We start from the raw sequence: 16,242 nt of genomic DNA on the forward strand, positions 1-16,242 counted from the left end.
TATTCAACATGCAAAATATTTTAATAACTACAATTAAATCATATAAGTAGAAAAATTATTTGGCTCTTCAAATTTTAAATAAAATGAAATAAAAGAAAACACTAAATAATTGGGAGTTATAACTTTAATTTGTAGTGGTCAAAATTGTTTTGTAAAAGTTGTTATAACAAACTGTGTCCATGTTTTCCTCTTAATACTTTTAAGAATTCTACGCTAAAAAAATATTAATTCAAGATTTTAGTTCTTTAAGACTTTTTCTGATGTCATAATTATTTAAATTGATATATTTTGATGTAAATATTATATGTCATTAATTTATGAGTTTATACTATTCTAAAATTTTCTCTATTTAATTTTTTTTTTTGGAAAAATCATAGTGTCTACTATTTTACCTGTCTAAATGCAACTAAAAAGATTTAGGAACAAAATAATATGATTATTTGGGTTAAAGGGAGAATTTTTTTTTTATAGCAATGTCGCAGCAATAAAGTTTTCAAACAAAATGATATAATACTTGAAATAATAACTCGATAAAAAAGAAATTTTTGTAGTTTTAGGACTTTTTTTTAATTGAAATATAATAATAGTATATTCAATGTAATCATATAATTAGGGTTTAGGGAGAACACAATATACATATATATTATCCTTTTACGAGATGAATACCATTTTTGATAGATCCTTCACTCAAAAGAAAAGTTTTAAGATTGTACGAATAATATGTTAATGAAGAAACAAGATGCAAAACAAATGAAACAATAAACAATAATACATATTGAAAAAATAATATTACTATAAGGAGAAGAGGAGACTAATTTTATATAAAGTGCGACAATATTCGGTTACCTACTAATTTTCTATAATAATTAAACCTCCATATCTTTGTATTTAAGAGTCATGTCCTAGCTGAAGTTGCTAATTTTTTTTCTTTGTGCACTTTTACTTTAATTTCTATTGATACTCATTTTATTGCTGACTAATTACATGTATTGCAGAAGTTCTGTTTTCTTCTCTGATCCACGAGTAGATGAATATGAATGATCTACAGGATTGAAATTATTAGTTTCATTATAGAAATATTATCAAATTTATACGGACAACAATATATTTTCTTACCTTTTATCAGTATTTATCATATATTTTTATACTTTTCGACTGGTTTAGATTTTTACATATATGTAATAGAAGCTATAACACTAAAGTTTCCTAAACAAAATGAGAATTGAAATTATAAAATAAAATTATAAGATAAAGTGTATAACACATGAGAACTTTAGGTTACACAAACCCTAGCCGTCTCATATCCAAATTAAAACGAAATATAAAAATCTTCAAATGTCAGAAAAATAATTTATTTATTCCTCTGAAAAAATCTCAATTAAAATAATTGACCTTATAAGAAATAAAAAAACATATCTAAATATACCAAATTTAGGCAATCTGGAAATATTAATAATCACAAGAACATAAGCTAAACAATAAATATTAATCTGAACCGTTAAAATTCAATCCAACGGCTGATATTCCATCTGGTACTCGTGCTTATCACACTTTTTTCTCTTCACTTAACTTCACTATTCTCAGTGCACTTTGCTCACTCTCTTTCTCTCTCTAAAACTCTTTGATTTCTCTCTCTTAACAATGTATCAAACAGATGGCGATCACCGTTTTTGCTTTCGATCTCTTTGATTTAACGCTCGTTTCTATGAAAATCTGAACTGAATCGGTTGAAGTTATGGTTGTTTAGCTTAAATATTTATGAAATTAATGGAAATTTATGAGTTCGTGAGCTAATTTGAGCTGAGTTTTTGAGTTTTTTGGAAGTTTTTTGAGGTGTTTTTGTTGTGATTTAGTTAAATTTTATGTGTTTATGCGATGATTACTGATGGTTATGCGAAGATGATGTCGGAAATTGGAATGCGATCAATGCTAGGAGGAAGCAATGATTTTAGCGAAGAGTTAGGGATGTTACTTAGTGAACGAAGGAGGCAGCAGCTGCAGCAACAAGAGGTGAGTGATCGAGAGAGAGAGCTCAGTATTTACCGTAGTGGTTCAGCTCCACCGACTGTTGAGGGATCGTTGAACGCTTTCAGTGGCTTGATGATAGGCGGTGGCGGTGGTGGTGACAATGGTTATGATTTCGGCGGACTTTCAGAAGAGGAGTTAAGGTCTGATCCATCGTACATTTCGTATTACTACTCGAATGTGAATCTGAACCCAAGGCTTCCGCCACCTCTTTTGTCTAAAGAAGACTGGCGGTACGCCCAGCGTCTACAGGGTAGCGGTGGAGGTGGTAATGTTGGTAGTGGTAGTAATTCACCAGTATTAGGGGGGATTGGTGATAGAAGGAAAGGAAATCGTGGTGAGGCTGATAAGGGAAGGGATGTTGAATCACTTTTTTCAATGCCGATGGGATTTGGTGCAATGAATGAAGAAAATGGACGTGAGGCGCGGAAGGAGTGGGGTGGTGATGGTCTTATTGGATTGCCTGGATTAGGTTTAGGAAGCCGGCAGATGAGCATTACTGAGATGATTCAGGTGAAAAAGAACTGGAAAATATTTTTTTTATGTTTGAAGGTTTTAATCCATGAGTGGTGATCTGTGTTAACTAAAAGTGTTTATATGGGATTGCTTGTTACGTTAATACTGAATATTTTTTCCTTTTTCAGAGAATGTCAATGCTTTCTGTAATAAAATGTTGTATTTATATAGGTTTGTGCATCTCTAGCATTGACATGTTTGTGTATGGCACGGGTCAATTACAAGCATTTTTGAACGTTTTGCATCATGCTTCACCGATTTGTCCTTGCAACATGTTGAGAGCAACACTTGTGGGCTAGTTAGTTTGAGCTTTAGATTATTGTCTTCGTCATATTGATCTACGTGGGGGTCTATCTTGTCAATATGGAATGTTACCCAGTATTGCTGGATATCTGTGTTCCCATTTGGTGTTCTTCTTGCTCTTGAGAAAATATATCAGCAGTTTCTTCTGGCACTAGGCTGTGTGGTTTACTTAAGTGCCTGGGCAAAACTTGTTCTCGGGTTTCATAACTCTATTAAGTTTAAAGTCACACATGTTAGTGAGAGTGTCTATCTCTTTTTATCCTCTTTTCTGAGAAGCAAAAGGCTCATCGTGATGTAATTTATTATTTCTCATGTTCATTAATGTGGAAGTTTGGAGTTGGCAGCCTTTATTTCATTTCCATATTGTTGTTGCTGTAGACCACATCCAGCTAGTATAGAAATCATATTGCATTCTTAAGATGCAACTTCTGACATTCGAAGTTGCAAACATGGCACTTGTAGCTTATTGTGAAGGTCGGGTAACAACAACTGTATTCTTTAATCACAGTTGCTTGATGTTGAGTCAGCTTTGCTTTCATTACATCAATAATATCTTAAAGAGGTCAACTTGTACTCACTTAATGAAGTTCTTTTTTTTCTTGGAGTTTCATCTTACTGGATATGGATTTCTGTTTCTGAAACTTCTATAAAATGTAGGACCATATGAGCCAAACAACATCGAGGCATCCATCACGTCCTGCTTCCCGTGCATATGATGATATTGTTGATCCTTCTGAGTCCCAATTCGCTCATCTCCATCAAAATATGGCATCTTTGGATGCATTACATTCTAGGGAAAAGGTTCAAGGCATGTCCCTCCATAATGTCAGCTCATCTGGGTCTCAGTCTTATGGTTCGGCCATGGGTACATCACTGTCACGAAGTGCCATCCCTGATCCTCAGCTTGTAGCTAGAGCTCCTAGCCCTCGTATTCCTTCTGCTGGAGGAGGGAGGATAGCATCACTAGAGGATGTTTCATCTCATATGGGTGAGCATGCTGATTTGGCTGCTGCATTGTCTGGCATGAGTCTATCAGGGAACAATATGGGAGATGAAGGGAAACATCAAAAGTATCAAATTCATAATGAGATTGACGATCATCAGAACCTCTTCCGATTGCAGAATGGTCAGAATCCTATGAAGCAACATCCATATGCAAAAAAGTCTGAATCTGTTCAGTTTCACAAGTCTGCAGGTTCCTCTGCTGCATACATGATTGGGCCCTCTATGCCAACTCTCAACAGTGGAGAAAGTTCTTTATCTCAATATCCAACTGTCGATAGTCCTAATTCAACATTTTCTGCTTATGCTTTAGGAGGTTATGGTATGAACCCTTCATCACCAACCATGTTTGAAAACCAGCTTGGGGCTGGTAATTTGCCTTCCGTACTGGGAAATATAGCTTCTCCGGTGGGTGCATGTGGAATTGATGCTCGTGTAACAGGAGGCGGATTGAGTTTGGGTCCTAATTTAATGGCTGCAGCAGCTGAACTGCAGAACCTTAATAGACTTGGTAATCAGACCTTGGGGGGATCTCTGCCAATGTCTCAGATGGATCCATTGTACTTACAGTACTTGAGGTCACCTGAGTATCTTGCTGCTCAGCTAGCAGCTCTCAATGACCCAACAGTGAATAGGGAATCTTTAGGGACTTCATACATGGAGTTGATTGAGCTTCAGAAAGCTTATCTGGAGACGTTGGTTGCATCTCAAAAATCACAATATGGTATTCCGTATCTTGGCAAATCTAGTGGTTTAAATCATGGTTACTATGGGAACCCAGCACTTGGCCTTAGTATGTCATATCCTGGAAGCCCTTTGGCAGGTGCAGGTCTTCCAAATTCCCCATTCGGACCTGGTAGTCCTGTAAGGTATGGGGAAAGGAACATGCGTTTTCATTCAGGGATGAGAAACTTAGCTGGTGGTGTCATGGGAGCTTGGCATTCCCAGGCTGTTTCTAACTTGGGTGAAACCTTTGCTTCCTCGTTACTAGACGAGTTTAAGAGCAATAAGAGCAAGTGTTTTGAGCTATCAGAGATTGAAGGCCATGTTGTCCAGTTCAGGTATACATTTTCGGCTAGCAGCACTGCTCTTCATGTCAAATTAACCTCTAAAACCTTACCATTAATAAAAAATTTGTATGAGCAGTGCGGATCAGTATGGCAGTCGGTTCATTCAACAAAAACTTGAGACTGCTACCACAGAAGAGAAGAACATGGTCTTCCAAGAAATTATGCCGCAAGCCCTTTCTTTGATGACTGATGTGTTTGGTAATTATGTGATCCAGAAGGTATGTTCCTCAGTGTTTCTTAGTTGTCTTTTTCATGTTATGTCTTCACTTCTAGGTTACGTGAAAAAAAGTGTCATTGATCAAATGAATAGGTCGTGTAACTTTCTTCTTGCCTTCTGCTATTCACATTTCTCAGTTTTTCGAGCATGGAAGTTCACCTCAGATAAGAGAACTGGCTGACCAGCTCAATGGGCATGTACTCACCCTTAGCCTTCAGATGTATGGTTGCCGAGTAATCCAGAAGGTATCTTAGTTTCTTTTATTGTAGCTATAGTGATGTTGCTATCATGTTCTCTGCTCTAATCCTTCTGATTTCTTAAGTTATTTGATTCACAATAATATATTTTTAGTGTCTTCAAATCTCACACTCTTGTCTTGCTATTTTTAGTTTGAAAGCTTTTTTTCTGTCTTAAACTAGGGAGGTTCCCCAAGTTGCTGTTATTTGAAATTGTGAACTGGTACTATTTATTCCACTGTCATTTGTGGAATAATTATAATATGTGAATTTCACCTTGCTAGTTCTGGTAAGTCACCGAATGGGTCAGTCTTTTGGTTCTCTCAGATTAGAATATCAAAGGAGGACGTTGCAGATCCCCAGGGCTGGTCTGATAGGTGGGTCACCCTATAGCCAGTAACTAGCCCAGCTATGGAGCAAGGGGTACACCGCCATGTGATCTTGTCTTATTTCTTTCTTTCTTTACATGCCTTTTGACTGGTCTTTGTGAGACTGAGAATTATTATTGCATAATTGATTCTGTCTGCTAGAGCTTTTGTCAACTCTCTAACTGCTGCTTTCTATTGTAATATTGGAGTGCGATTGTATTCATAACTTCCCCATCAAATGTATCCTGATATAAAAGATTCCCTTTTAAATATATAAGACGTTCTTGTCTTGGAATGTAAAATACTGAACTCCACTCCAGCTTTAAAATGAATTCATGCGATCTGTCTCTCTGTCCCGCGTGCCTCTAATAAAAGGTTTGAGCATCCCTAGTCTACCTAATGTCACCAGATTCCACTTAGTGGTCCCTGCTTGATGATGAGTTATCACAGTTGACGGGCAGCTGGTATTAATCATTCTCCCGATGGCTATAATTGCTGAATGGCATAGGTTTCACATTTCTATGAATTTTCAGGCCATAGAGATGGTTGATCTGGATCAGCAGACTAAAATGGTCGCCGAGCTTGATGGTCATGTTATGCGCTGTGTTAGAGATCAAAATGGGAATCATGTAATCCAGAAGTGCATCGAATGCATTCCACAGGATGCTATCCAGTTCATTGTTTCCACATTTTATGATCAAGTTGTGACATTGTCCACGCATCCATATGGATGTCGGGTCATACAGGTCAAATAATTCAGTATATGCTGATCCCTTTTGTGTATTATATCGTCGATGGGATGACATCCGTTTCTAAATTTTCTTTCTAATGACAGAGAGTCTTGGAACATTGCCATAATCCTGAAACCCAGAACATTGTGATGAATGAGATATTGCAAACAGTTTGCATGTTGGCGCAAGATCAATATGGGAATTATGTTGTTCAGGTTTGATCTATTTCTCAACTTACATGTGAACATCCTTACTTAGACTGGTGTTAAGAGTGTGCTAATTTAGAGAGAATACAACTTGTCTGCAGAATACTGAAACAACTCGTGCCTTTGTTCCAAGAGGTTGTGTTTTTGTGAAAATGCTGTTTGACCAGCATTTACTCTAGATTTTGGTTTTTACTTCTTTTGAAGCTCCTTGGCTCAAGGAAGTTTTCCTTGAATTGCTATACGTCTTTCCATTCAAGGGTTTCTAAAGATTTTTCTCACCTCCTACTTGACATGTGAATGAATGGGTGTTCACAACTTAATTCATATCTCCAAGTTGATGGTAATACAATTTTAGTGCTAAATACTTGTATTTTTGGATATGGATTTTTATATACAAGTTAAAACAACAGGAGGTTGTGTTCTAGAATTGCCTTCAACTTTCTCATGAACAATAAATTTTCTAACTATTAATCGCTTTTTGCAGTAAAAATATATGAGTTTTCATGTCTCAATGTCGTAGAGTACACTGGACAAATGTCATCAACTTCCCTGGGTGGATTATTTCTCTTCTTATTTATCTCAGATGTTCTGCCTACCTATCTAATCCTGCCAAGTTTTGTTACAGCATGTACTGGAACACGGAAAGCCTGAGGAGCGTACTTCTATAATTAGTAAGCTGACGGGACAGATAGTTCAGATGAGCCAGCAGAAATTTGCCTCTAATGTTGTGGAGAAGTGCTTAAGCTTTGGAACTCCCGAAGAACGTCAGACCTTGGTAAATGAGATGATTGGCACCACTGATGAAAATGAACCTCTTCAGGTTTGTTACTTTCTCAGATGCTTCTTCAGTAGAGTGTACTCAAGCTTAAGGAAATCCTGTTACCGCTGACTGTTTGATTCTCAGAGGATAATGTAGATTTAATTACTCTATGTGATTGATTTAAGTTAATGTTTTAGATGATCAAGTCAGAACAACTAACCTTTTTGAGCATTTTGCTTTACTGTAGACATGATTTTTCAGTTATGCTCTTTAGAATGAAGTAAACTCACTATGTGATTGATTTAAGTTTACTTTTTTAGATGGTATAGTGGGAGCAATCATTCCTTCTTAGGGGCATTTAACTTTTACTGTAGAACTACATGCTTTTCCAGTTCTGCCTTTTAGAATGAAGTTAACAAGTTTACTTTGGCGAAAGTGCAACCTCAGGCGCACTGGGATTTGCCTAACTAAAATGAGTAAGGCCTTGTCAGTCTTCTGGGTTCTTTTGGTGTAGTTGACATTGGTTATGAGTACTCTAACTTATATACTTTGCTCTGATAAAATAATACAATTACTATTTTCTCCTAGGGGAGCTTATCAACGGGTTTTTTTTGCATGGGATATTACTTTCAACTCTTTATTCACTTAAAAGACTTCTTCATTTTTCTATGCATCTGTCTTGAGAGAAACATGATGGTAAATTTTCAGGTAGATAAGCATGTTATGCAGAGAAAAATGTAAGATAAAGGAACAAACTAACCAACCAGAGTTTAATAGATAACCAAAAATTAAGGGACAGATTACTAGTTCCATGTAACAGATGGAAACAAGATCAATAGGAAAGAATGCTTTATGAGCAGAACATATTTATAGGTATTGGGTTGATCAGACTAAGAAGGAAAATCATTTCACTTGTTCACAATTCAAAGCTTTATGTATTTGATGTACAGGCGATGATGAAAGATCAGTTTGCAAACTACGTTGTACAGAAAGTGCTGGAGACTTGTGATGATCAGCAACTTGAACTCATTCTCAACCGAATCAAGGTTCATCTAAATGCTCTGAAGAAATATACTTACGGAAAGCATATAGTTGCCCGTGTAGAGAAACTGGTTGCTGCTGGAGGTATTCTTTTACTTTTTCTTTCCCTTCTAGTTTTCAAAACTACAAAGTTTATCCTGACATCTTGCACAAGGAGAGGCTCATTTATCATTATGACAATTGATAAGTTATACTTTCCACTTGTAATTGCTCACTTGTCAATCACCTGAGCTGAGGATCTGTAAAGAGTCAAATTATTTGTCACTGACAGCCAATAGTTGAGATCACTTTCAGAATTGTTGGTGGGTGAAATGACACATTTGTCTGTGACTGTTGGTAAAGTAAAATGAGGAGGTCCTTTGGTTGCCAACTTGCATGGGTCAAGAAACATACTTCCAATGTTCCATTTTCTACCGTTCTATAATTCATTAAACCTATATATCATCCCACTTCCATGAGATAGGCTATCAAATTTTATCCCAAACTTCAATTGAATCTTCGTTCTTTCGTTTTGCTCTTCCTCTTTATAGAACCATTAATTGTACTGTATACCAATAAACTCTTATCATTGTGACTTCTTATTTCCATTCTTGACATTCTCTTGAATTTTTGTGTTTGCATCTTTTGCAGAGAGGAGGATCAGCTTCCTGGCGTCATATTCTGCTGCTACTTAGATGGTGTAGGAAAATTGTACAGCTAACTGAGGCTAGAACAAGTACCCTCGTCTTTGTTTTCTTGTCGAGAGCTTTTGTTCTACCTCTTTGCTGATGGAACATGTTAAAAATAAACATGTATGTGGTGGAGTTTGTAACATTGTACATTATAGTTTTGAGGTATAATCTATATAAGCAGGTTTAACTGTGAGGCTCAGATGGTAAACATACCTGGATGCCCCTGCCGCGGAGATAGAGTAACTGTACAAGGGTGTAAACTGTAAAGAAAAAGAAAAACTGTAGTCAGATCTTCTTCTTAAACTGTACAAATTGTTGCCATGTGCAGAGCCTGTTGTTTTAGGTAAAAAATTATAATGTATGGATTTGATAATTATCTTTTCTTCTGTTATAGAAAAACTCTTTCCCTTATATAGCCTAGGAATTATCAAGCTTGCTTGTCTCTGCTTTATTTGATTTCATTTAGAATATATTAGTACCTGTTAGTATATGTACTGCCATATTTGCACATTTCAAAATTTAAATCTATTTCTCGATTTGTTTGTGTCATCCTTGTGCAGAGGTCATACTAATCTACGTAGAGGCGAATCTAGCTTATTACCTATGGCTTCATGTGAATTTTGTAGGTTCTTCTCATATCATATGTATATGTAAGAAATCTATTGCATATTACTACAAAAAAAAAATTATTGTGAACCTATATATTTCACTTGAGATCGTCGTAGGAACCAATAAACTCCAAATGCTGAATTCGGAGTAGGCTTCTATTCTCAATGCTTTAGTACATCTTATTGCTCTAAACATGCTTAGCAAAAACTATTGATTTGTGAACTTTGAATATTCCTATATGTTTGCATACGAGAAAATGACAAAAATATTGGTTTTTTATATTTGTCAAAAGTGAATGTTTTTAATCGTCGTCAGATGTTAATATAAGATTAACAAGTAAGAATATATTGAACAAGACTGACAAAGCCCTAGGGGGTAATAATTTTATTTTTTTATTTTTTTTTGATGACAAGGGAAACCCACAGCCGCTACCCTTTGGGTGCGCACAGGGTAAAACCCCCACTCCTATGCAATAGCTCGCAAGCCACATAGGAGAGGTAACCCGCACTAAGCAAGCCTGGTGCGACGAGCTCAACCCAAAAGGCAAATCCCTTGCTTTCGCTGGCAAGGTGGGTTTCGAACTTGGGACCTCCAACATGGAAGTCCCAAGCTCAAACCACCCCGAAGGGTCCTAGGGGGTAATAATATTTTGACTTTGAATATACAATGTGATTCTGACGAGAGGGGTTTGATGAACCCCTTCCGTCCTAGGAGGATAATAGTATTTGTAGAGTCATTAAAGGGAACTATGTTGCTTCATTTAGGTTGTCAATGATCAGCTTTATTGACAATTGCATATGATCATTCATAACTAGAAGTTTTCTTGACAATTACATGTGACCTTTCATAAACTATGAACGATATCGGACTCATGAGATTTTCTATTGATCAATAAGAAAAAATTATATCGTTATCTAGATGCATAAACTCAAGGACCATAACGGAGGCCCCCAAAGAGATGGAATTTCAATCCATCCCTAGTTTCTGTCAACTATATGTTGAAGTCCTTGAAGTTTTACAGAAGTCCTAGTGTTTTCAGTTGTTGAACATGCTCTTGTGGGAGAGGTGGAGGAGACCAATCATTTCCAGTATCCTCACCATCAACATCCTGCACGACGTATTCCTACACAAGCGTTAAGAAACATATTAGTATGATACATGCAGGCAACCTTAATGCAAGCATCAGTTTGATTTCATGGCTCAGACTCGTGACCTATAACTTAACCGTTGTTCCAAGACTCCCTTTCATTCAACAACCATGAAGTGTGACATGAAAACCTTCACAACTCTGACACTAGAATCACTTTCATGATGATTAATTAAACTAATATTACATTAAACCACTTTTAGTAAGAAAGTTAGAACATAATAAATAAATCATTAAGAAGCTCAGGTCTTAAGAATTTATTGGTCGACAACATAGGGAGGGAATTGGGAAAAATAATACTCCCTCTATCCCAATTTATACTTCATACTTTTCTTTTTAGACGTCATACTTACTTATTTAGAAACAATTAATCTTAAACTTCTCATTTCACCCTTAATAAGCTGATTTATAGTTTCAAAAATATTTATACTCGTTTAGATCACAAGTTTCAAAAGTTTTTTTTTTCTTTCTTAAACTCCGTACCTAATAAAACAACGCTACATAAATTGGGATGGGAGGAGTAACACAAGACACATTGGACCAAAACAATGGATGGTTTGGACTCCTGATTATAGGAATGACAAGTATGAAGTAACAATGAAATGCACCCCATGAAAACTATTCATATGCCTGCTCTAGCCGAGATCTTTGGGGATGATTATGTACTACAATTCGGCAGAGAAAACTATATTTATTGTTATAACCTTGATTTTCCAACAAAACCGATCTAATTCTTGTTGGTGGGATATTTATGATTAACAAGAACGGATTAACTACCACCTTCATGTGTAGACATCATATGCAATTGAACACTTCAGAACAAGAGAAAAAGATAGTCAAGGGGATTTCACTCACCTTGGTGAGCATTCTTTTTGCAAGTATGTGGTAGTGGCGCTGCCAGATTCTCTGTCCGACCATCGTAATAACCAAAATACTGTAAAATATGCCAATGATTGTAAACAGTCCAAGCACGACTAAAGCCACTATAAATAAAAATGGCAACCCAGCTTCACCGGCACCTCCTATGCAACCTCCACATTCACCAGCCATACTAGCACAACCTTCAAAACATGTGCTACAATCAGTCCATATACAGAGTGCACCAGTCAAATGACCATCGGCACAGACTCTGCAAGGACATTACCACAAGAAAAGAACAACGATCATTATCAATGAACTCTCATCCATCTCAAAAAATAGTGTAACATAAAACCATCAGAAAATAACCAATTCGGAGTTACTATTGTACAACATGTTACAGCTATGAAGAACCGAACAATTAAAAAAATGATACACGAAATGTTTCAGCATGTAATTGTTGGTAATCTCTACACAACAATACAACGAATATATTTTATTTAGCAGCAAGACTAGTCTAACTCCCAAATAAATGTAACTCTTAAATTAACCATACAATTCTTCGTTCTCAGAGACACAAAGGATGTTTGCGGTACAGAGTTTTCCGGTTTTCTCATGTTCAGTTGCTCAAAATTTTAGAAAATATTTTCCATGGAAAACATACCCAAAGAGAAAGAAACAAAGACTTTTTAGTTCCAAACTTCCTATATAGAAAGTTATCAATGCATGATCTTTGGAGAATAAACTAGATCCTGCGGGTTATCTTTCTATTTCTTTTTGGTTTGACAAATGAGGAAGGAGAAACTGAAAGAAAGAAGGCATCATATGTACCCGGGATGACAGCAGCAAATGCACACTTCGCGGCAGGGCTGAGCCAAATCATTGCGCACTCTTCTGTCGAAACAAGTTATAAAGCAACCAGATAGGCCCAGCAAAGCGAAAAACACTAGGGCCCCTGCACAAGTTCAAGAGCAATGGCATAAATTTAATAGAATGCAATGGTTCAAATGTCGAAGAAAAAAGGTTAAGCATCAAATTATTTAGTACAGAGAATTGTGGAGACAGTTTTGTGTGGGCAATCTATCTATTTCTTGACAGGAGAGTATGGAGATTCCTTCCATGTCCTGATGATTCCACATAGGAAAAGGTACATTTCTTCTGTGGATAAGGCAATAAACAGATCAATCCTCACACCAGTTTTTCCTGAAAATTGGTTTTTCTACTAGCTTTTTATTTTTGATAACCGTGGTACCCGAGCCAGCTTGTGCGCATCTCAAGTAATTCCACGGTATACTTGTCAGGATACCACCAGCAACAGGTACAAGGTAACTCTGTCCACCACCAATGCTAGAATAGATGGGGAAAATCATCTAGTTTTTTTCTCTACTTACTAGGTGATTGGTGGAAAAAGTTACTCGGTACCTGTTGTTGGTGGGAGGTGTCGGTTTCCCGTAGAATTTGTCAATGTGCGCACAAGCTGGCCCAAAAACAACGGTTAACCAAAAAAACAAAGAAAAAAAAATCCCTCCGTCAGCCTCCAGTAACTTCCTTGTAGCCTCTCCACATCCAGCTAACACCTACCTCACTTGAAAAATCCCTTCTCTCCCCCCAACCCCCTTCCTCCACCGCCAGTAAATGCTTCCCATCACCCCTTCCCTGACCCATATGAAGTCTTCCTCCTCTTTCCCGAGAAAAAAAGGATGATGATACGGGACCACGGAGTGTTCACGATCAGATCTCCTCATCCAAATGGTATTAAAAATATACTAATAAACAATTTAGCCTTGCCAACCAACAAGTAGTATGCAGAAAAGTTCTCGTCCAAGCAGGAATAACAAAGGATCTCTCTACATAGAAAGAATTTTGTCCATTAAATGAAGCAAACAGGATAGCAGCTTAAGCTCCTTGAAGTATATAATTTCCCAACCTTGAGAAAGTTTTTTAAGAATATAAATAAATGTCTCAAAAACCATATCAATCATAAGAAAAATCCCAATGGAAAGAAAATAAATGAAGAAGAAGCTTTAAATCCCCGAGGAAAAACAATAAAGAGGACATTACTATTAGCAGAAAAAAAGATAATGACAATAAAGCACCTAAAAGTTAGAGATAAAACATATACATGGACTGTTGTAACTACTGAAGCTCATGATGTTTTACCGCATATGTAGTAGAAGCTTAGTTCACTATCGAATCCCCAAATCAAACGAAGCCAGGATTTCTTGTATGTATCAATGATGTAAACTAAGTATCCCAATGAAGCTATAACCTGCACGTAGAATTAAGCCATCAACTGAATATAGTTTCGACAGAGAGGATTAAAGAGACATCTCAAAAATCAAACAACAAAACTAAAGAGGGACAACCACCTACAAGTTGAACCGCAAGAAATATGGATAAAATGTCTCTGGTTACGAAAAATCGGAACTTCAAAGTCCGCCATTTTCTGTCATCATTAACGTGAGCTCTCAAGTGATAGGGAGCTTTGCAAGTAGTGCAATGGGCAAAGGCAAATCCTTCCTGTAAAAGACAAAATATTTGCTATGAGTAGATAAACTTGCATGTTTGGCGGTTCAAGCTTAAGAAAGTTCGTGTCACTACATGCAGCCTGTACTGGATGTATTGGTCTAAAGCTTCACCAGCACTCTAATATTTGGCTCTTACAAACATAAAATAAAGTTCAAAACTTCCTTGAAAATAGCTGATTGAAAAGGCTGAAAAATACCTTGACAGCACGCCAATGATCAAGGCACTCACGATGGACATACTTTGATGTTCCCTTGCACTTGCAAGGTGCTATAAAGTCCCTACCTAAAGAGCAAAGTGAAACATTTGCAAACATCTCAATTACCAAAATCATGAATTTTTCATATAGATGTATACTAACATGCACTTGAATAAACTAAACAACCAGCTTCTTTCCTAATAGAGAGTACAAAAACCTAATTGACACTGCGTGTTTCACTTGTCTAGACAAAATGCCAACTTCAGTCAGCCATACTCTCGCATTGATATGAAGAACATTATTAAGGCAACCATAAACACTTAGGCTGCGGAACTATTTGAGGTTTATGGAAGGGACAAAACACACATTTTTGGACTCCATATTCACCATAAACAACCAACCTTTCAATTTTCAATGTAAAGAATCCCACATCACCAAGCTTTTCAAGATAAGCTAACTGCACAACTCACATAAACAAGCTTATATTCCCAAAAAAAAAAAAAAAAACACTTCAAACGAAGAAAATTTATCCTTTTCTTTATAACCATCGTATCCATACCAGCTTGTACGTAACTCGACTATTCCCCTAGGGTTCTGTCCATAAGGCTTTTTTGACTCATGGGGAACAAATTACCTAGTGCTTCTGAACATGGGACCTCATAGTTTCCAAGTAGTCCCAACTACTTCATTGAACACTAGACCACACCCTTACCCTTCGTTGCAAATTTCAAAAAACTAGAGAATCTCTTAAATCCCACACTCATCTCTACACTAACTCTAATGTAAATACACCAACATGGACTATCCCTTATACCCAACTAAGCCTTGTAAGTATTTTCAGTTTGTGAAATTTAGCTAGCATTTGACCATAAATTTTTATATGTCACTTTAAACTCACAAAAATTCAATTTTTTTCCACACATCCAAACACAACTACTTCCAAAAAAAAAATCACAACATCATAAACTCAAATTTTCAAATTTCAACTTCAAAATCTACGAACAAACAAGAACTACTTAGACAATTTACAATATTGAGATCAGGGGATCTATAAAAATTGAAAATTTACACAAAACCCATAAATCTACAAAAAAAAAAAACTTACCGTCAGATTCGAGGCAAATACGGCATTGAATATGTTCATCAGGACCTGCTTCAAGGTCTATAATATCATCATCATCATCATTAATATTAGGTACTGTAATCAAACTAGGAGGGATCAGAGGAGAAGATTCTTCAGGTTCGGGTTCGGTGTGATCAACACCCACACCCATTTCAATTTCTTTTGACATTTTCACTCAGAATTGTTAAATAGAGACAGAAATTTGTACAAAAATGGATCAAGATTTGATACCCAAAACAATATATATGTATAGATATAATTAGTATGTATATCTTCCCCAACTGATCCTTTTGTTTTCTCTTGTGTTGTCTGAGATTGAGATGACAACAAACAAGAGAAAGTGAAAATGGTAAAGGAAGAGAGCAGATAGAAATACTTTTAAAATTAATATTTTCTTTTAAGGTTGTGGAAACAATTATTCCTCTTGGGTTTTGCCGTTCATTTTCTTACCATATTAATTTTAATTTTACCTTCAAGGAAAATTAAAGCATTACCATAATTGTTTTTAATTTTTTTTTGAAAGGAAAATATAATTTTCTTTCATATTTGGTTTATTCTTTTTCTTAGAGGAAAATATAATTTTGTTTCATATTTGATTTATTCTTTTTCCTTAGAGGAAAAGTTTGGAGATATA

At 36.2% G+C, this 16,242-nt stretch overlaps 2 protein-coding genes across 3 annotated transcripts in view; one reads left to right on the forward strand and one right to left on the reverse strand.

Annotated features, from left to right (window-relative positions):
• LOC125819013 (uncharacterized) overlaps positions 1-15,977 on the reverse strand; it is a 513,298-nt gene extending 497,321 nt beyond the window's left edge. Inside the window, exons 1-7 of one of the 2 annotated variants that reach the window (XM_049498523.1) lie at positions 15,591-15,977; positions 14,486-14,571; positions 14,134-14,280; positions 13,921-14,029; positions 12,592-12,715; positions 11,758-12,031; positions 10,763-10,878 (exon numbers count right to left, since the gene is read on the reverse strand). In XM_049498523.1, the coding sequence (XP_049354480.1) occupies positions 10,771-10,878; positions 11,758-12,031; positions 12,592-12,715; positions 13,921-14,029; positions 14,134-14,280; positions 14,486-14,571; positions 15,591-15,777 (1,035 nt within the window). In that variant the 5' untranslated portion in view covers positions 15,778-15,977 and the 3' untranslated portion in view covers positions 10,763-10,770. Of the gene's footprint in view, positions 1-10,665; positions 10,879-11,757; positions 12,032-12,591; positions 12,716-13,920; positions 14,030-14,133; positions 14,281-14,485; positions 14,572-15,590 lie in introns of those variants that run through there. The other variant, XM_049498522.1, reaches the window with a different exon arrangement.
• Positions 1,768-9,406, forward strand: LOC125818982 (pumilio homolog 1-like). Its single transcript, XM_049498491.1, has 9 exons — positions 1,768-2,538; positions 3,502-4,907; positions 4,993-5,134; positions 5,271-5,378; positions 6,271-6,483; positions 6,573-6,683; positions 7,300-7,494; positions 8,385-8,559; positions 9,106-9,406. Exons 1-9 carry the CDS (start codon positions 1,876-1,878, stop codon positions 9,147-9,149), a joined length of 3,057 nt encoding a protein of 1,018 aa, XP_049354448.1. The 5' UTR covers positions 1,768-1,875; the 3' UTR covers positions 9,150-9,406.
• Positions 15,978-16,242: the final 265 nt, after the last annotated feature.

This window comes from Solanum verrucosum, unplaced genomic scaffold, assembly GCF_900185275.1.
Source record: "Solanum verrucosum unplaced genomic scaffold, falcon-dt-bn FXZP01000252.1, whole genome shotgun sequence".
Taxonomy (NCBI): domain Eukaryota; kingdom Viridiplantae; phylum Streptophyta; class Magnoliopsida; order Solanales; family Solanaceae; genus Solanum; species Solanum verrucosum.